Source organism: Schistocerca piceifrons, chromosome 7 (genome assembly GCF_021461385.2).
Source record: "Schistocerca piceifrons isolate TAMUIC-IGC-003096 chromosome 7, iqSchPice1.1, whole genome shotgun sequence".
Taxonomy (NCBI): Eukaryota; Metazoa; Arthropoda; class Insecta; order Orthoptera; family Acrididae; genus Schistocerca; species Schistocerca piceifrons.
This window is the reverse complement of record NC_060144.1, coordinates 535,922,176-535,944,129: the sequence shown is the minus strand read 5'-3', so window position 1 is coordinate 535,944,129 and position 21,954 is coordinate 535,922,176. Positions and strand designations below refer to the sequence as shown.

The 21,954-nt window shown below is 39.4% G+C and overlaps 1 protein-coding gene and 1 long non-coding RNA gene across 3 annotated transcripts in view; both read left to right on the top strand.

Annotated features, from left to right (window-relative positions):
* Positions 1-6,062, top strand: part of LOC124805291 — a 159,573-nt gene extending 153,511 nt beyond the window's left edge. The window contains exons 4-6 of the mRNA XM_047265802.1: positions 2,207-2,277; positions 2,463-2,546; positions 5,344-6,062. Of these exons, the coding sequence (XP_047121758.1) occupies positions 2,207-2,277; positions 2,463-2,546; positions 5,344-5,465 (277 nt within the window). The 3' untranslated portion in view covers positions 5,466-6,062. The remainder of the gene's footprint in view (positions 1-2,206; positions 2,278-2,462; positions 2,547-5,343) is intronic.
* Positions 6,063-18,333: 12,271 nt separating this feature from the next.
* LOC124805208 overlaps positions 18,334-21,954 on the top strand; it is a 46,569-nt gene continuing 42,948 nt past the window's right edge. For both annotated transcript variants that reach the window (XR_007017406.1, XR_007017407.1), the window contains exon 1: positions 18,334-20,098. This is a non-coding gene — a long non-coding RNA (uncharacterized LOC124805208). The remainder of the gene's footprint in view (positions 20,099-21,954) is intronic.

Genomic DNA, 21,954 nt, shown 5'->3' with positions numbered 1-21,954 from the left:
AGAGTATTCCAGTCAACATTGTCAGAAGCTTTCTCTAAGTCTACAAATGCTAGAAACGTAGGTTTGCCTTTCCTTAATCTTTCTTCTAAGATAAGAGTCAGTATTGCCTCACTTGTTCCAATATTTCTACGGAATCCAAACTGATCTTCCCCGATGTTAGCTTCTACCAGTTTCTCCATTCGTCTGTAAAGAATTCGTGTTAGTATTTTGCAGCTGTGACTTATTAAACTGATAGTTCGGTGATTTTCACATCTGTCAGCACCTGCTTTCTTTGGGATTGGAATTATTATATTCTTCTTGAAGTCTGAGGGTACTTCACCTGTCTCATACATCTTCCTCACCAGATGGTAGAGTTTTGTCAGGACTGGCTCTCCCAAGGCCGTCAGTAGTTCTAATGGAATGTTGTCTACTCCCGTGGCCTTGTTTCGGCTCAGGTCTTTCAGTGCTCTGTCAAACACTTCACGCAGTATCATATCTCCCATTTCACCTTCATTTACATTCTCTTCAATTTCTATAATATTGTCCTCAAGTACATGTATATACCCTCTATATACTCCTTCCATCTTTCTGTTTTCCCTTCTTTAATTAGAACTGGGTTTACATTTCAGCTCTTGATATTCATACAAGTGGTTCTCTTTTCTCCAAAGGTCTTTTTAATTTTCCTGTAGGCTGTATCTATCTTACCCCTGATGAGATAAGCCTCTACATCCTTACATTTGTCCACTAGCCATCCCTGCTTAGCCATTTTGCACTTCCTGTCGATCTCATTTTTGAGACGTTTGTATCCCTTTTTGCCTGCTTCATGTATTGCCTGCTTGTGTATTAACAGTTTTAATTTGCCATTAGGTCTCGGTCTGTGTGTTTAATTTTCTTGCTCACTCAATGAGTAGAATTTATATAAAAAGAATATGCTGCTAACTGCAAGTTAAACACCAAATAATAAAAATGTTAATCCGTTCACAAGGACATGGCGTATAGATATTTAACAAGTTTTTTGTTTGTCAGCTCTTGACATTATGTTCCTATGGGACAGTTGGTAATATAAGTAGTTCTTTTCAGAGACTGGTTGTCACTTATAGTTTACGAAGTATAATTTGCTATAAGGGCTACTCCATCCGTTGATTGCTAAACGCTTCTAAAAATATATCGAACTGTGTGCAGTCTTGAGAGACACAGTTCTCTTTACCGGAATTTTCAATGTTTGCAACACTTCTAAAGCAGCTGTCTGTATCTTCAACCGAACAATTGAATGATGGCTGTAATAACGAGGACGACTGTAAATTTTTCTGATACAGTATCCTCATTCTTGTGTTGTTTTTTGTTTTGTTGATTTAAGTTCTTTACCTTGTAATACTTTCCTTTCCTTATTACTTTAGATTTTCTTAATAAGCATCAAACTGCGAACGACTTGACTGCATCTTACAACGATTGAAAGTACTTCGATCCGGTGATTGTACAGATAAATTCACGCTGAGACGCATTCTGAACGTGAATCACAGTTATGCAGGAGCCATGATGTTACACAGCAAATATATCACCAAAATAGGGCCTACTTTTCTATATTTTTGAAATTCACAGGTTTTACAGCCGATAAACATGGTGTATCAGTAAACTGAAACACGCCATTAAGTTCACCATTCAGAGAGGCAGCAGGCGAAAACTCAATGTATGTTAGAATTACAGAATGAATCTAAAAGTCAGAGGTGGAGTGATCACAGTTCTGAAATTCGAAGGATAGCAAACCTGCATGTAGGACAGCGTTATCCGTTCGTCCAGGTATGTGGCACAAGTACAGTATGGCTTGTTACGAGTGATTCTGTGAACTTGCGGTAGGACAGATATTGGCATAACCTGCTGTCCTGCTCTGACGATTAGAGAATTATTTGCGGAGAGCAAATTCGGGTTTCTGTTTCGGTGCAGTGTGCCATTTTAAGCTGCCACACCTTGAAAACTACATATGGGATGATGTAATTCTTGATTCTGTTTCTAAATTCATAAACTGTTATAAAGAATCACATAAAATATAATAAAACACCAATTGTTTGCAGCACTGGCTGGAAGGACTTCGGAAAACGTTGGAGCCAATTTCAACGAGAAGGCTGCGCCCTAGCAATAATTTCAGAATTTACCACAGACAATATCAGTATATTGCACATGAGTGAGATATATACATTTAAACTTACTAGTATTGCTCTCTTTTTTTCAGCTTTCCCCTTAACTGCGTTGCGTCAGCCACAGGAAATGGAAACAGGATAGACAAGGTCTACGAAGGCGTATGTAAGGGCAAATTCATACTTTCATAAATGTAAGCTAGTTTTCTAGAACTGCAGAGCCTTTTTTCGTGGTTGGCAGAACAGGACACACGTGTTACTCTTAGAACTTAACAAACTCATTTGTTTTTGAGTTACCTTACTCTTGTGGAGGAGCTAGACATAGACATTTTTATCTATTTCTCTTTCCAGGGAAATCTCTACTGAGCGGACCGTATAACATAGTGTACTCACATGAGGATTTCATCATGGACCGCTACTGTTTTCTGGGATATGGTTAGTCTCTCTCATCTTCTTCCATTAATCATTTCTACTGTGTTGTGTGTGTCGTGAACGAACTATTACGGTGGTTTTTCATTTTCGATGTGTGTGATGGAAATTCAGTTTGTCGATTCATTTCATACTTTGCACGTGTATTAAGATGACGGCTACTGGGAGGTATTCAACGTCCGAAGCAATCACTATCCGTAACGACATTACAAAACTCATGTACACAAAAACGGGACATATTAGATCTCAAATCACCGACAATAACACCCCCGTAAGATTGCTCGAGGGATTCTGCGTGCGTCTCACCAGCTATTGTTTTAACTTCTATGTTGCATTAGAGGTCTCTTTTCTTTAAAACACATTTTCGCAGTTCCTTTTACCTTAAAAGACAGTTTTCGCAGTTCCATTAAGACGCACGCAATCATAACAAAAAGTCGTTGAATTTTTGTATGGCCTAATCAGCCAAATTTCTATCCTTTTCGTTGCCTACTGAATCTCTTCCCCTTCAAACGTAGTGTAGTAGTAACACTATTTCCAGAATGATCATATTCACGTTTATTCTGAACGCTGGAACCATTTTCGAAACTTCATATTTATTCAACTACAAATACTAAATGAAAAGAGGAAGTTTCAAATTTTTTTTTCGTAGTGTTCGATATCAATTTAAAACTTTCATCCTCTAACATACGCGGTCGGCCTATGCTTCTTCCTTTGCACACACTCCGAGTCGCTTTTATTATTTATTATTTTGAGCTTTTCCTCATTACAGAGGCTTATCTCCAACATAATAATATACTTGGAAATTACAGTGCAAACAATCTACGTTCTTAAACTATATTCTCAAAATATTCCTCCAGGTGTTTCGATCTTGTGTGTCTTCTTCCTCTGCGCCCATTCTCCTCATTGTGTGCTGTACATTTTGGAGCCAGGTGGTCATAGGTCGTCCTCTCCTTCTTCTCCCCTCCGGTTCCCACTCCAGTATCAATTTTGGTGTTCTGGTTTTCTCCATTCGTCGTACATGCCCGTACCACCGTAATTTCTTCCTATCCATTACGTCATATATTCTTTCTTTTATTTCCATTCTCCTTATTACTTCGGTGTTCCTTATCTTTTCTTTCCTGGAGATTCTTGCCGATCTTCTCCAAAAGTCCATCTCTAGAGCTTGTAATTTTTTAATGTGCTTCATGTTAATTGTCCAGGTCTCCGTTCCATACAGAACCACACTCTCTAATATGGCTTTGTATATTAATTTTTTAGTTCTGCTCATTACATTCCTGCTCCATAAGACTGAGTTAAGCATCCCAATGACCCTCCGTCCGCTACTAATTCTTTTATTGATTTCTGACTCTGATTTTCCCTCGATTTCTAAAATGGATCCCAAATAAGAGAAAGTGTTTATCTATTGATTTTCTTTCCTTCAATGTATACCTCATCTGAATCATTAGTCAAGTATTCTGTTTTTTGGTACTTAATCTTCAAACCCCAAGTTTTGTATGCTACTGCTAGTTGATTGCACATATAGTTAGCATCCTCCCCATTATGTGCTACGACTACTTGATCATCAGCAAATAATAAATGATGTAGATAGACTCCATCTCTTATTTCTAACCCCATACTATTACATTTACGAGACCATGTTCTAAGGCTAATATCTATATAGGTTTTAAATAATGATGGTGACATGGGACAGCTCTGTAAAATGCCTTTGCTTGTTCTAAATTTCTGTGAAAGTTTATTACCAACTTCCACTTGGCAAATGTTATCTTTATACATCGGTTGTATTATTTTAATCAAGGAAGGGTTTATGTTTGCCATATGTAGTGCTCTCCAAAGTAAATTTCGTCCTCTAACATACGCGGTTGGCCTATGGTTCTTCCTTTGCACACACTCCCAGTCTCTTTATATTGCTTAAACCAACGGCTAATGCTTTTGTGAGTTGGAGGTCGAACACCGAATCTGGTGCGAAATGCTCGCTGCGCTGGTGTTTGTGACTCACTTTTCGCAAACTCAAGAACGCAGAAAACCTTGTGCGCCATAGTCGCCATCCGACTCGCAACTGACAATGAAACGGAACGACGGTCCTATGCCGTGCGAACTCTACCGGCCGCTTTTGAAACCATCACAGCCCGCCCGTCGCCGCCCACCACAAATTGAAACTTCCTTTTTTCATTAGCGCAAAGCTTGTTCATTTTGGATTTGTACCTGAATACAAACGAATTTTTGAAAGTGGTTCCATCATTCAGAATAACCCTGTACAACGATAGCAAACACCTCTTGTCACATGATGTTAACACTTTCACATGACTTTCGGCATCGATCTGCAGACCAGTTTCACTGACAGAGAGGAGCAAGCTGGCTCAAAACGACATCCAGCCATTCATGTTTTGGACTTTTACATCTCCCTAAATCTCTTAAAACAAATGCCGGAATAATTCATTTGAAACAGACTTTGCCGGTTTTTCCAGTTCTTCTCCAGTCCGAACTTATGACAGGTTCGAAAAGACGCTAAATTTAATTTTTATTTCTTACGTTCAAAGCCTTTTTCAGTTAAAGATTTCTTGCTCGCACGATTGTAGTAGCATGAGATAATTTAGGTGAGATTTGGGAAACATTATTGTATTATTCTAGTCAGTTCACCCTGGCAGTAACTTCAGTCTGAAAGAGCATTCATTACATCAGTAGCTGTAAGGAAATCTACGATAATCTGCAGCATTTGCACATGCTATAAGGATACATGACACATTTAATCCTGTCCGTCAATTAACCGGTTGAGAACTGCATAAAGCGAATGTTTCTGTTACAGAAGTGGCTCAAATCTTCACAACTGTCAAGGAACCCAGCGACAAGTTGATGGAGATGATATGGGAAATTGTCGGTAATCACAGTGAAGTGGACAGATCTAAGTTTCAAAAAGTGGTCTGTTAATGCTGTACTCATGGTAAAAACTATTAACGTAGTACATTTTGATATCGTTTTTATTTCTCACCCTAAAGTTAAATTTCATTTTCCATAGAAACAGCTAATTAATGTTGTTAAATAGGAAGTATATTTATTTACCATTGAAAGGATATGTTATTAAACACAATTTCTCACTTAACATATTTCAGACTCGTATGTAGTTTGAGAAAAAGATTAAAACAAGTGGCATCCAGGACACGGTCTGGGAAATTTATTTCTACGTACAGATAAAGAGAATGTACGCCAAAACGAACAACTTAAGATACGGTGGTATCTGCTGTAAATGCGTAATTTTTTTAGTATGTTATGGTTTCTATGTTACTAGCCTTAGTCAGTTTTATCTATGGTTCAATCTAAGAAGTTAACGAATGACAAACCTGTTGACAAAAAAAAGGTTGTGTACCCGCTTTGGGGAACCTTTCGAAACTGTCTTCCATGTTCTAGAAGCCTTTGGTCAAGTGTAACAGCTCTTACAGAACAAATGCACTTCCTGCTTCAGTAAACAAATTTCGAACTATGGCAGTTGTAACAAAGTTTCAGGAATTAAATATATGGAAAAGTGTACTTCATAGCGTTGTCATTTCTCTTTCCCCTACCATGCCGAGACTAAGGCACATATTGAGGAAACGAGGATTTAACGGTTCCTACTTCCTGATGGGAAGTACTTTCTATCCATGTACTTTATCTTTTATCGTTGGTCTACGACATAAAGCTCACTTTTGCAACGTGTTAACTTCCGTATCTCAACAACTGAGCTATACATACTGATTTAACAAGATCACCCAAAACTTTTTAACTGCTGAACTTTGCATTAACTGCACTCTGCACACATCTGTGGCTCCATCATGTCTCAATACAGCAAAGGAATCTCACCTCTGGCCGGAGCTTATCCTCATTGCAGTTACACAGCACTTTACTTCGCGTCAACGAAGGCATAAACATTTTGATACATCCAACAGGACAAAATATAATACAGAATCGTTATCAAAATTGTTATTCTCAGGCTCAGAGACGGTAGAAAAAATACGTGTGCGCTTGTCAGAGGAACGATGGCCTTCGATGCACTGCAGATGGCGACCAGACACTCGAGAGCGCGGTTGGCGTAACGCATTCTTCCAGTGATTAGCCGTTACACGACACTAAAAACACAGTTTCTGTAGGTTATTTTCGAACATATATTTCAACACAAAATAAAACTTGTTAAACGATGAGTACATACTTCTCGTCTACGGTTGCAAGCAATTGGTGTCACGACTGGGATTGTGTGGTGCGCTGCATGCGCTGTAAACATGTGTAGCTTGAAACTCTATAGAGAGTATAAGTACTCATAAGCGTAGTGATTAAAACATTTCGACGTCGTCTTCCCAACAATAGACAAATCATATAGACAGTAATGCACTGCACTAATGAATAACAGCTGTATACTATATTCTTCATAGTGTCATTTCAGAAGACAGAATGATTTGTGCATAACATTGTGGCACAAGGCATCATAAAAAAATGTTTGCGCATTAAATTTTAATTTTGATCAGTATCTTATAAATCAAGTCACATGTTAATATTAAATAAGCATATGGCTGTTGCACCCTCAAAGAAAACGACTCTAGTAAGTCACTGCTTCGTTCTTGCGTACATCACTTCTTTATTTTCATGACTATTTTATATCCACGAATTAATCAAAATTTTCGTCTCCGTGCATCTTGTCCTCAGTAATTTATCTAGCAGCTTTAATATTCGTTTACTTCTAAAAGTTTTCGGGTGCTATTTCGCCACCTAGTTCCGTGTTAACTACTTCTGGAACACATAACTCATGTCGCACACTCTTGCCCATTCTTCTGGTGTTAGCGTTCCACAGACCTTCCTTCCTCTCACGTTGCTTCTGACGACTCAAGTTACAAGCTATTTCCATTCAACAGAGTTCTTAACGCTTCGCATTTCTTCTCTGCTTTTATACAATATACGTATCACTTCCACAGTAACCTGCGCTCTAAGAAATTTTTTCTCAATTCTATATCATTATTTCATTCCTGTCAATTTCTCTTTTGGATTGATTTACGTGAGTCACTCCACCTCTTGCTCCATGCTTACCTTGCTCATACTGAGTACTGTTTCCTCTTGAAGTAACCATTTTTGAATTCCCTTCAATATCTTGTTTCGTTGCTTTCCACTACAGGCTACTGCATGGATCTGTAAACTTGTTCAAATGTTCAAATGGCTCTGAGCACTATGGGACTCAACATCTTACGTCATAAGTCCCCTAGAACTTAGAACTACTTAAACCTAACTAACCTAAGGACATCACACACACCCATGCCCGAGGCAGGATTCGAACCTGCGACCGTAGCAGTCCCGCGGTTCCGGACTGCAGCGCCAGAACCGCACGGCCACCACGGGCGGCTGTAAACTTGTTCCGTGCTATTCTACGAGGCTTTAAGGTCCACATCTGACTTATTTCAACTACATCATTATGGTCGGTTTCGTTGTGTAATGCGTAATGATTAATACATTTCCAGATAGTTAACGTATTCTTGCACAATCCGCTCGTTAAATGGGGAAATAAATACCATCTTTGAGCTGCTATTTTAGTATACTCTAGAGCCACATTTTAATTGTTAGATAGAAGATTAAAAGGAACACTACAAAAGCTGGATACTTAGAACAGGAGACTCCACTGTTGCAGGTCACATACTTAAAAAAAGCCCGTGGGTACAAGGCGCAACATCTCCATAAAAGAAGACAGATGAACTATCTTGCAGTAATAGAAATTAATGCACATATGTGCATATGCCCAAGGTAGTACTATACGACCAAACACAGTTCCCTAACTCGCCACTGCAAACTGCAGACGCTACTCACAACCCCATCCACGACGTGTTGTAAATTACCCCTCACACTCACATATCCCATCTTTTCCGTATTTCAGTTGCTATAATTTCTCCTAAATTACCCCTCACACTCACATATCCCACTTTTTCCGTATTTCAGTTGCTATAATTTCTCCTAAATTACCCCTCACACTCACATATCCCAGTTTTTCCGTATTTCAGTTGCTGTAATTTCTCTCATCATGTTAAAAAATTTTACTTTGTATAATCATATTTGCTTCACTTACTTGCTTAATTTCACTTTTGTATCTAAGCTGCTTATTATTTAGGACCTGTTACGGACAAGAGCATTTTATTCATCGCCAGACTTGGAAATGTCACCAACATTTATTGTTCAATTTATTTTCTTCTAAGAACGATTATCATAAATTGTTGTCTTTTTAATTTGTAAATGTATCAAATTTCTTATTTAAACAATCTTCCTCTCGTTTTATTCCTACGTCTAACAGTAATATGTTTCATCTTTGGAAACAAAGATACTCACTAGATGCACAAGCTTAAAATCTTTGATGCTACGAAAAATTCACTCAACCACATATTTATCTTTGTACCTGATGAAGACGTAACAGCCGAAAACCGGTTTCTGAAAGATATAATAAATGTTGTAGTATGTTACATCCCTGTCGCTTGAGTTTTCCGTCATAGTGTATAAAATATTCTACCAAGAACTGACGGAACATTCTTAATCGCATATTTCGTACAAATCCGAAAACATGGTATAGAGGCTCGTCGGAAACACGAACAAAGCAAAAGGGAAAAAAAGAGAAGACAAGAGAAGAGAATGGTATGTCAGGTAAGTCTTTTTTTACGGCGAAATCAATACATCTACATCTACATCCATACTCCGCAAGCCACCTGACGGTATGTGGTGGAGGCTACTATGAGTATCTCTATCGTGGAAAGAAAGATTGTCGGTATGCCTCTGTGTGGGCTCTAATCTCTCTGATTTTATCCTCATGGTCTCTTCACGAGATATACGAAGGAGGCAGCGATATACTGCTTGACTCCTCGGTGAAGGTACTTCAACAAAAGCCCGTACCGAGCTACTGAGCGTCTCTCTTGCAGAGTCTTCCGCTGGAGTTTACCTATCATCTACGTAACGCTTTCGCGATTACTAAATGATCCAGTAACGAAGCGCGCTGCTCTCCGTTGGACCTTCTGTATCTCTTCTATCAACCCTATCTGGTACGGATCCCACACCGGTGATCAGTATTCAAGCAGTGGGCGAACAAGTGTACTGTAACCTACTTCTTTTGTTTTCGGACTCCATTTCCTTAGGATTCTTCCAATTAATCTCAGTCTGGCATCATCTTTACCGACAATTAATTTAATATGGTCATTCCATTTTAAATCACTCCTAATGCCTACTCCCAAATAATTTATGGAATTAACTGCTTCCATTTGCTGACCTGCTGTATTGTAGCTAAATGATGAAGTATCTTTCTTTCTATGTATTCGCAGCACATTACACTTGTCTACATTGAGATTCAATTGCCATTCCCTGCACCACGCGTCAATTCGTTGCAGATCCTCCTGCATTTCAGTACAATTTTCTATTGTTACAACCTCTCGATGCACTACAGCATCATCCGCAAAAAGCCTCAGTGAACTTCCGATGTTATCCACAAGGTCATTTATATATATTGTGAATAGCAACCGTCCTACAACACTGCCCTGTGGCACACCTGAAATCACTCTTATTTCGGAAGACTTATCTCCATTGGGAATGAAATGCTGCGTTCTGTTATCTAGGAACTTTTCAATGCAATCACACAATTGGTCTGATAGTCCATATGCTCTTACTTTGTTCATTAAAATACTGTGGGGAACTATATAGAACGCCTTGCGGAAGTGAAGAAACACAGCATCTACCTGGGAACCCGTATCTACGGCCCTCTGAGTCTCGTGGACGAATAGCGCGAGCTGGGTTTGACAACACTGCTGTTACATTGGTGGAAATACAAAAAAGAACGAAAGAAAGGATCGAAGCCAAATGCCTCCGTTTCAGTCTTTAATGTAGAATTGCCGAATAGTAGTAACAGATTTTCAGTTAACACAATCTATGCTCATACTGTATTATAAGAGATTATATAATACTTGTATAAGTAAATGTTATCACACTTCTTAAATGAAACAACTTGGAAGTTGTAACATACCATAAATTCACTTTACGCTCACAGTAAGAGGACAGACAAAGGTAAGTGAATTCTATCATTGTTTCTTGACTCGCATACTGAAAGTTGGTATGTACCTGTCGTGTCTTCATTGCTACTGTTTGTAATACTTATAGTGTGTTACAATGTTCCTGTACATATTGCGTCAATGCAAAAAGCACAAGCAGATAGTGCCTAGAATGACCGACGCTTATTGTTATTAACTTAATATCATTTTGTGTCAGTCTAAAAGGCTTCACTGGCGATTCACGTTGTAACGTACCTAGAAGAACTGCACTAACAAACTTATGGTCAGCTGTGTATATGTAATGTACAGCTGTGCTAATGAGCCATCTATACGTGTCGTATATGTCATGCTGAGGTGTCTGCCGCTGCACACAAAGTTCTAAGTAACAGCAACGAACGTAGACCACGAAGCCGTTAACGGGAAGGTCTACGAGAAAGTAAGGATATCCACCGTATTTTGTTACGAGGAGTCTGAAACTCTTCACATAAGATCACGTGTTATACTTCAATTCTCATTGATTTGTAGTGAATAACTTACACTCACTTGAACGAAGCATTACAAACTGAGTACATAATTAAGTACGAGGTGGAGCAGCTGCAAGAATGGAATACACACTGATCAACTTGAAAATTATGACTACCGACCAGTTACCGATATCAGCCCGTCCAGGCAATAAAAGTGTCACCTGGCGAGGAGTCACTGCTAGCCATGCACACGCACGGTTCTTGTAGTAGCAGAGAGCGCGCTGTCTGTGTGTACAATGGAGGAGAAGTGTGAGCTGCCTGAGTCTGACTGAGGGCAGACTGCGATGGCCCGGAGGCTCGGCACCAGCATTTCGGAAACTGCTCGATTTGTTTGGTGTTCGTAGGCTGCTGTGATGATTGTCTTCAACACGAGGCGAAGCCAAGGTGAAACCTCGTCCAGACATCTTGGGATTGAGCGGCCACACGTCGATACACTCTGTCGAACCATTGTGGACTCGACTGTCGTACGCTGGGCAGACTGGTAAAACAGGACAGGTGGCGAATAGTGGCGGAACTAACAGCAAGCTTTAATGCTGGGCGGAGTACAAATGCGTCTGAACACACAGTGCAGCGGCGCTGCACCCTGGCGAATGGCAGATCGTTGCGTGGTCTGATGAATCCTGATACCTTCTTCTCATGCCGATGGGAGGGCGCGAGTCCATCATTTTCCAGGGAACAGCTCATTGACACTTGCACAGCACGTCGGAGACAAGCTGGCAGTGGGTCTCTTATTCTCTGCGGAACATTCGTGCGGGCCTCCATGGGTCCAGTGGACCCCGTGGGAAACACCATGATGATCAACAGGCACCGCACGCAGGTTGCACACAAAGTACACCCTTTCATATAGATCATGTTCCCGACGGCAGTGACATTCTTCGACAAGGTAACGTGCCATGTCACAAGCCCTGAAGTGTAGTGTTGTGGTTCGAAGAACCCAGTGGCCATTTCTAATAGATACGCTTCCCCCCCCCCCCCCCCCAACTCGCCAGATCTGAATGCGATCGAACACATATGGGATGTGACTGAACGTGGCGTCAGAGCTCATCACCCCCCTCCCCGGAAATTACGGAAACTAGGTGACTTGTGCGTGCAGATGTGGTTCCAGCTCCCTCCAGCGACCTGCGAAGACCTCAATGCTTCCATGCCACGACGCGTCGCTGCTGTTACCCGTGCCAAAGGTAGGTACACCGGCTATTAGGTATGGGTCATAATGTTCTGGCTAATCAGTGTACAAAGGTAATAATTTGTATTATTACACAGTAAACTTCCATTTTCATCATGCAGTTTTTTTTATTACTTAAGACGGCTCTGAGCACTATGGGACTTAACATCTGTGGTCATGAGTCCCCTAGAACGTAGAACTACTTAAACCTAACCAACCTAAGGACATCACACACATCCATGCCCGAGGCAGGATTCGAACCTGCGACCGTAGTGGTCACGCGGTTCCAGACTGAAGAGCCTAGAATTGCACGGCTACACCGGCCGGCTTATTACATAAGAACCAAAAATTGCGAAACTAGTTGTTCTATGGGTGGATTTACAGAAAAACAAGAAAATGTATATTACAGTCATAGAATTGGTGTAGGCTTTAGACTGTGAGGTTCTTTTTGCAAAACAACGGCTAATGGAAGTTACAGGTTGGTAGATGAAGGGATGCATGGAACAAAAATTTTACAGTAAGACAAGGCTTATTAATGGAAACGGGTTCAATGTAGCTAAGTGGTGTTAAATTAAATATGGCAACGTGAGAAATGTGTCATGACAAATGAACGTTTCTACTGAGTTAACATTTACCAAACAAAATTAAAACTTACCATCCTCGAAGACCTATATTTAACTGTCAATAATTTATAACAGAAATGATACAGTAAACAAACAGAAGCAATCATGTCACTATTTCTGAAGCAAAGCGGGGTAAGGCTAAAAAGTAACAGCTATCTTTGACAGAATATAAATTTTCTTGTTTTGTCTTCACCGTTTTGAGCATTTTGATGACTTCCTTTAGCCTTTCTTCACTGGTTCTTATCTTTCCATCATGACATTTCAACTACAGTCAGCACCGTGCGTAGTGGTACTGTATGCCCTAAACTTTGTCTATTCCCACAATGTTTCCATTTGCAGTTCCTACTGTCTCTAATTTAGCACTACCTTGGCGGCGTAGGAGGAGTCGTACGAAAGTGTCTACTTTCCTGTAATACTTCTTCGTAGATCATCATTTTGTATTTTGTCTTCAAGTTAATTCATTCAAATTACTTTACGTCACCAAATTTAAAACGCTGTCAGTTTCTCCTTTTATGATTATATCACTGTCCACATTCATTTCGACATAATTATTTTAAAAACTTCATCACTTCCCTGTCTGTATTTAACGGTAGAACAACCCTTGTCTCAGAGACGATATCAGTCTGCTTCTTCCACCACTCTCGCTTCAGCCATCGTGTGTATTCTATTCTTGCTACAGAGATTCTGTCTTCCTATCGTATATCACTTCTTCTCTCTCTGAGTCTTTCGAAATTTTCATGCTACACAAATTCGTGTTATCTTTAGGCGAGTCTCTCTTTTGTCTCTGGTCTGATGCCACACATACACAACGTATAACAAAACATTCCAGCTAGATAACCAGTCCCCGAAGGATTGTCACCTGCATGATGTTCGTCCTCCGTATCGGCACGCCACTTGAAACCAACTCTACAAAAGGGAACTGTTAGGACAGAAATTGTTACGACAGTCCTGACAGTTGAAATGCACATTTCCGAATACCAGAACGTACCGAACGGGGCGATGCAAACGACACTGCTGTGAGTAGGCATAGACGGTGTCCTAAGAGGGGACAGTGTCTTTTGGGTATGACCCCTTAGCGGTCTGACAAGTTTCTGTCCAGAATATTTCGGTGGCGCCTATAACCAGTCAGCCCTTTAGTCTGTCTTTAGCGGAAGCATCGTCCAGACTTACGATTGCACTAGTGGACATGCCGTAGTTGGAATCTTCGGCAATCGGTATGAAGCGGCAGCATGCCCTGGGTGCAACTACAGCAGTTGTGGGCTAGACCAGTAGCGTAGTTATCGACGGTCAGTTCGTACAGACACAGACCCAAACTATACGAGAGGTAGTAATAAAGTTTTGATATTCACCTGACAAATATAGTTAATTATTGTTTGTTTGCTGGTATACAGAGTGGTCGGTCCATTGATAGTGACCGGGCCAAATATCTCACGAAATAAGCGTCAAACGAAAAAATTGTCTAGCTTGAAGGGGGAAACCAGATGGCGCTATGGTTGGCCCGCTAGATGGCGCTGCCATAGGTCAAACGGATATCAACTGCGTTTCTTTTTCTAAATAGAAACCCCCAGCCTTTATTACATATTCGTGTAGTACGTAAAGAAATATGAATGTTTTAGTTGGACCACTTTTTTCGCTTTGTGGTAGATGGCGCTGTAATAGTCACAAACATATGGCTCTCTGAGAACGCATGGTGTTACTGCGTGATTACCTGTAAATACCGCATTAATGCAATAAATGCTCAAAATGATGTCCGTCAACCTCAATGCATTTAGCAATACGTGTAACGACATTCCTCTCAACAGCGAGTAGTTCGTACATCTCCATGGTGACGTAAATATCACTACTACACACTGTTGACTGCATGTGTTTTTTTATAGATTACCACTATCTCCCTTTAACTTTACAGCTGTGTGTACTAAAATATAAACGTTTTGCTTGCTATTTATATCTGACCTAGAGCGGCTGGTATCAGATGTCACTCGCTTAAAATTATCAGGTCAAAGTAATTGTCAATCTCCTGTATCACCGTTCGAATGATTAGGCTTCTGATTTTAGGCCTCACATACGATGATTACACACCCATTCAAATACAAGATGATTCCATGATGATGTTACAAACTTTCAGGGATGATGGAGAAACGTAAAGGTATCAGTTTGAGGAAACGATCGAGTCGAGGGTTATAACCGAAACTGTGAAATACATGGACCGGTACTGTCGCTGCTAAGATTATAGGGTGAGCCACATTCATAAGTGGTAGTCAGAACCAAAAGAAGAAAAAAGAATTGTCTAGTAAATACGGACTCAAAAATTCATACCTTACGAGTTATGAGCACTTCTTCATCTACTCTGAGACACATTTCTTCCACTGCAAGCTCTATGATTTCTATATTTTTAGAGACCGTAGTATTGCCCAAAACAAGGAAGTCCATTAAATATGGGATTTAAAATGCCTATATTAAGAGCTATGGGCACTTGTTCAGTAGAAGATATGTGTTTCATACTATCGAAGATGAACAAGTGATCATATCCCTCAAGGTATGTAGAGTTCTCGTTTACCAGACATTGTTTCCCTGTTTTTGTTCATACTACTACGTCTAAAATTTCCCTTTCCGCCATTGTTAGCACCAACAGTGCCTTTACGTGTATTCCAGTCAGTGATATGACAACAATTTTCGCTTATAAGTTTCGCTTCGGTCGTTTCCAGACTAGAAGCCCTAAGCTCAGACATATACATTATCTTCCTCCATCGTCCCTAAATGTTTGTGGCATCATTACCGAGTCATCATGTATAAACAAAGATAACGGAGGTGTACGGTTTATATCTTCATTCAGTTTGGCAGTTGTAAAGACATCCACAACTGTATCCAAATGATCCATTGGTGAGCATGGTTCGGAACTGAATTAATGATACTATCAGATTTTGGACAACGCAGACAATGTATCCTGTATGGGAAGTTGTTTACGGCTATGTTCGAAAAATAATTAATATATCCCCTTCAGGATACAAATGACAGAGATGGAAGAAACGTGGCGTACTTCGACGTAAGGTAATAGTAGTCTGAAGAGAATATTTAGTTTTTGTAGATATGAATAACTCACTTCTTGTAGCTTAATACCCTGGCAGCTGTTGAAACTGACGACGTCAAGTTTCAGTGCATGCGTTACAACACCGCACTCTCTAATATTCCTGCTATCCACAATAGCATTAGGGATGAAGTTACAACTCAATTAACCTGTTCCTCCTCTTTCTCTGCTTTTTCGACTTCAAGCAACGGCATTCGAACTATACCGCGGATACCATGCAGTGGATTGTGCATTTGTTTTCGAGATTTTATTACCAGTGTCGATGCACAGACACAGTCACTTCAGGAACACGTATCTCACGTCCCTTGTTCAGTCAAGATCTCATGCAGTGCGCATTTCCGACCACCCTTCCTTATATCAAACAAAGAGGCTCTCTTCGTGAACAGCCTGCACAGTTTTGACGCTGTATAACTGAGCCAGCGTATTATTACAGTGGAGAGTAATGGAAAGGAGCAATGCATAGCTCAGTAGCCACTAAACTAATGAACGAATCTTACTACACTAGCATGACCGCTCTGATCGCAGGTTCGTATCCTGCCTTGGGCATGGATGTGTATCCTGTCCTTAGGTTAGTTAGGTTTAAGTAGTTCTAAGTTCTAAGGGACTGAAGACCTTAGAAGTTAAGTCCCATAGTGCTCAGAGCCATTTTTTTTACTACACTAACTCACTCCTCGCCCAGACCATTCTAATTACTTGATACAGTATGGGTGTGAGTTAATTCCAACATATGTTAAGCTATGGAAAACTAAATTCTTTATCAAAAAGATAATGTGAATGAAAGCTTTCTAGGAATTTCACTGAAGAGTTCTTCTCGGCACATGAGCCGGATTTAAATTAGTTTAAGGTACTCGGTTGATATCCTGAGAACAATCCATAAATAACACCAGATGTCAAATTATAAAAGAAAGAATACAAAATCGTATTCAATGAAATGACGATTGTATCAAGACTTTTTAGAGGAACTGGTATTTATTGAGTTTAAAGTGTGGATCTGAAGGACGTGTGCTAAGTTATCGTTCATTAAATCTTAAATGAACGATAAATGAAACACTGTTTATGCATGAAATGCAATTTAAATAAAAAGGCACATAACTTGGCTTTTAGTTTGCTGAATTCTAATATAACAATACAACCATTTCAAACAAAATTTTTACAATTAACATTGAATACTTCAGAAACTAATTTGTAGCCATTCTAATTAGAATACTATTTGTTTTACTAATATAATGAATACACAAGATAGTAGGGCAAGGAACCAAGTTGGCTTCAAGCTAACAGCCTGTCTGAAAATCTAGGAAATGTTGAGAGAAAACAAGTTGTTCAAGAACCTTGTGCAATGCACAGTAAATTCTATTTCAAATTCTGCCCATTACATCTGGTAAAATGAACCACATTTTGATAGCTTTAACAAACGACGAAAAATGTTTCAAGTAACTCTCGGACAAAATCCATCATCTGTCAAGGACAAAACCGAAATATGGCATGTTTGTTGATATGACACTGAAAAACCGATACTCGGTTTTACCGTTGAGTCGAAAGTGATGGACCGAAAGCGAGGCTCAGGAATTATTCAATGACGTTCTTACTAAGTATGTGGACTAAGAAAGGACCCACACTGCAATTCAGTTGTAGTCAATATATTGGAAAACTGAAGGCGATATTCCGTTGGAGCATCTTGAACATTCGCATTCATTTATTCCCACAATACTGTACTCATGTTATTTGAGCACATTGTTCAGGATATTCAATAGATGCTAAGAAGGTATCAGGGAAGCTGGAATGTTAATATTGTGGGAAGATACTATACTACTGGTCGCTTCACCAATACATACGATCGGTAATTCACCGGAGATAACTCTGTAATACAGGATATTATTCAGGCTTTCACAGACGCTATTTACAATATTGATGGTTCCTGCATTAATGACTTTCAGTTGCAGTATATGGCATGCGTTGGTGTCCAACATCTTGTCTTACATTTTGTTTTACAGGAGACTTTATCTGAGGCTATAAAGACGAAATTATTTTCATTTTCAGGCTTAAAAAGCTCAGGTAACCGAACTGTTCGTGAGTAACCTTGCCAAGGTCGAGTCGTGACGTAATACGACTATTTGCGTTATTTATTACTAAGGCTCACAACATGTCAATTTCAATTTTTCTGCCCTTTGTAAGTTCGGCTAATTGTGTTTGTTAAAGTCGAAAAATCATCTAACATCGTTTTTGTGGTCTCTAAACAACGTCCTAATTGTTATGAAATAGAAATCATCATGATCTATTTTAGACTAAAAAGAAGTGATAAAAGTGAATATAACACAATGGACCCATAATTCCTGTGCAATGAAGAGTTTTTTTGCTTCAGTAAAACCTTCATTTATTGGAAAAGTTACGTTGCTCACCTTTCAGACTGCATATGTTTTACTAATTTGGAATTATGTAAGAAAAACATATCAAAAGTATTTTGTCGTTGGTCTGTGAAATTACTTAACACGACTTTTGAATCGCTTTTGTATTCGACCTTCAGCCGTCGTATCTAAGACAGCTGCCAGAGATGTCACATGCCGCTGTGTGGTCAGTACATGAGCAATTGGTTCTACATATTAAGAAGATTCAAAGTGTTCATAGGTGCCTCTGATACAAGACAGGCAGCCTTGAACCGAGTTGTCTATAAGGGAGACGCAGTACCTGGTGTCACGTAACGACATCCCACACGGAGCAACTGTAAGTAACCAAACATCTAAAACATATTCCTCGGATTTTAAAAAAAAATAGCATTTTCTGTGCTCTCTGTAAAAACTGAAAATTAATTACTGTTTAGATACAGAGAAGGCTGACTGTTACCTCGAATAGTAAACCCCAACAATTTATTTATATATATACCGTGTGATAGTTAACGGTTGGAAAGAAGAACAGTTTACTTCTAGTAAACCCCCACCCGCAACTGCTTAATGAATCCAACTTCCATCCATAAATTGTCATCTCCTGATATAACATGTCAAGTACATTCAGTGGTATATGTGGAAACCATCGGCAAAGTATGTTGCGAATAGAGGTAGTTGTAAACAACTAAAAAAATAAATAAATAAAACGTCATGTCTGAGGCTACAATTTTAATACATGACCTGTGGAAATGTAGAAAGCGTAAAAAAATTTTCATTCATAATTTTGTAGGGAGTGTCTGCGAGAAAAATATTCGTGAAGATTTCAAATTATACATGAGGTTTGTTGGAAGTCCCCAGGTATTATGATATTATAAATAGTGAATAAATGTGGTCTGGGTAATTTATGCGTCGTGATTTACCTCACCTCAACACACATTAACATTTTATAGCTTTAATACCTGACTTACACTTCTTATAAGTAGATTGTGACAGCATTTTAAATTTTTCAAATTGGTCAAAAAATTTTAGTTGCCTTGGAAACCGTTAGAGAGGCTATCCGCAACTGGGACTGTGCCCCGGGTAACACGGATATTTTAATAATAACGAACGATAATCAACCAGCACATGAGTCAAATTATGTAACCTGAATTAGGTGTAAAACTTACTGGTGTCCGAAACACGTTCATTACGGTGGAAGTCGTTTTCTTCCAAAATTCTTGTTTTTCGGATTTAAGATTATTCTTGTTAGGAAACTGAAACGTAAAATTAAAAGAAACGGATCAACAGGAAAACACTTTGCTACGAGTATCCATGCGACACGCAGCATATTAAAATGAAAGTCAGGAATAATCAGGAATTATCTAATAAAGCCGTCCAGCTGTATTGCTGAGGAACAGATTGTTAAGCAAGAGACCAGCAATCAGGAAATGGAAACAAATAAGGAGCCTTGTTCCTACTGTTCTTTTTATTTGTATATGTGATTCCACAGCGGATTTTCAATGTTTTGCAGAGATCAGTGACGGACAAGATGTCATTCAACTATGCGCCAGATACCTTCGGTGGCCTACAGATCAAGCATATGAGCCTAATAGGAAGGTGACAGGCACTGTCCTTGGATGTAAGCTTGCACAGCCTTCATCAAGTGTGCCTGGTCATTGTCTGGACTTGTGGAACTCCTGTGTGTGGACAGAATATCGTGTAGTAAAATCTCAGCTGATCATACTGTCTTCAGTAGTGGAGCGAGGGGCTTGTTGTAACAGGGGTAAGTAGTAACATGCTCTTTTCACTAGGATCTTAAACTTTATTAGCGTATTTCTTTGACTCTATTTGACATATAAACCGCGCCGCATCATAATTGCAAACTTTCTATACCTTATTTACATTCAAATTTATCTATCTCTGATAGTGTGTAACAGTTTCTCAGATTGCTAAATTGTTTTAATAATTATCTTGATAAATGTTAAAAATCATACCATGGGGTTAGCTGTAAAAAAATCCCGGAACTTGTTGTAACGTGTTACAACATGCCCCACGTTATGATGTACATACCTACTTTTTTTTTCCTTTCTACTAGAATGAGGGTGTATAAAAGAAAGAGCGGGCAACACAAAGCCAAGAAGTGTACGAGTTAGCGGCAGCTGAAGTTGTAGGGAAAAAATGCAGTATTAGGAAAGCTAGTCAGACTTTCGGATTATGTCACGTCTCTTTTTATAGATACATAAAGAAAAAGAGGAATAATGAATGATTATGAGTTGGTTATGTTAAGCCTACAAAAGTATTTACTGCAGAAGAAGAGGGTAAGATGACTTCCTACCTACTCAATTGCGCCGAAATATAGTATGGACTACTTCCTATAGAAGTAAGGAAACCAGCTTACCAATACGATGTGCAGCTTGATGCTAAAAACATTCCTCCTTCTTGGCATCAAAATAACATGGCTGGTACTGACTGGTTCCAAAATTTTATGCGCCGAAATGCGCAGTCATCTTTAAGGACACCAGAAGCGACGTCTTTAAGTCGAGCGACGTCGTTCAATAAGACTAACGTTAATTCATTCTTTGCAATATATCAACGACTTCTCCAAAAATATCATTTTAATGCTTCTCGAATATTGAACATTGACGAAACAGGGGTCACAACGGTTCAAAAATCTAAGAAAATATTAGCTGCTCGTGGCCAAAAGCAAATTGGAGCTATCACATCGGCTGGGAGGGTAATTCTTGTAACACTTGCTTGTGCCTCTAACGCTGCGGGTAATTTTATCCCATCAATGTTCGTTTTGCCCAGGCTCAAATATTCTGAAATTTTTACTCGTAGTGGATCTCCAGATTGCATTGGAGCTGGTAATTCCTCTGGATGGATGACCGAAAAAGATTTTATAATTTTTATGGATCATTTTATCAAACACGCGAAACCCACCAAGGAAGAGCCAGTTCTGTTGATACTTGATAACCATAGCTCACACGTGAATAGTGGAGTTGTTGAAAAAGCCAAATAAAATAATGTCATCATGTTATCGTTTCCCCCGCACTGCTCCCACAATTTGCAACCTTTAGAAGTACCCTGCGAATATTATGAGTGGATTTAAAACTCCTGGTGTGTGGCCTTTGAATGCTGATGTTTTCCAAGACTCCGACTTTGCGCCATCTTACGTTACTGATCGTCCAGATCGTACACAAGAGCCAGATGTCGTAAATGTTACAGAAAATTTATCATTGAATCTTGAAAATCCAGAACTATTAGATTCTGCCCCTGAATTAGATATCAGCACCACGGAAATTATAAGCCAAATCGAAACTGTGAAAGAATCAAATTCCGAGTTGCTCCAGTCTACAAAAACTTTTTTCGCCATCGGAGATTAGACCTCTACGAAAGGCGTCACCAAGAAAAACTAATACAAATAGCAGACGCAAAAGAAAATCTACAGTGTTGACGGACACTCCTGAAATAGAAGCTTTACAAGAGGAATATGACGAAAAGATGAAGAAAAAACAGAAAAAAAGGTGACAAAATTAAAGGAAAAGGTAAAGGAAAGGGAAAGGGGAAAGGCAAAGGTAAATCAACAAAACATAAAACCGGAGCGCACAGAGCTATAAAAAAAAAAAAAAAATAAAATAA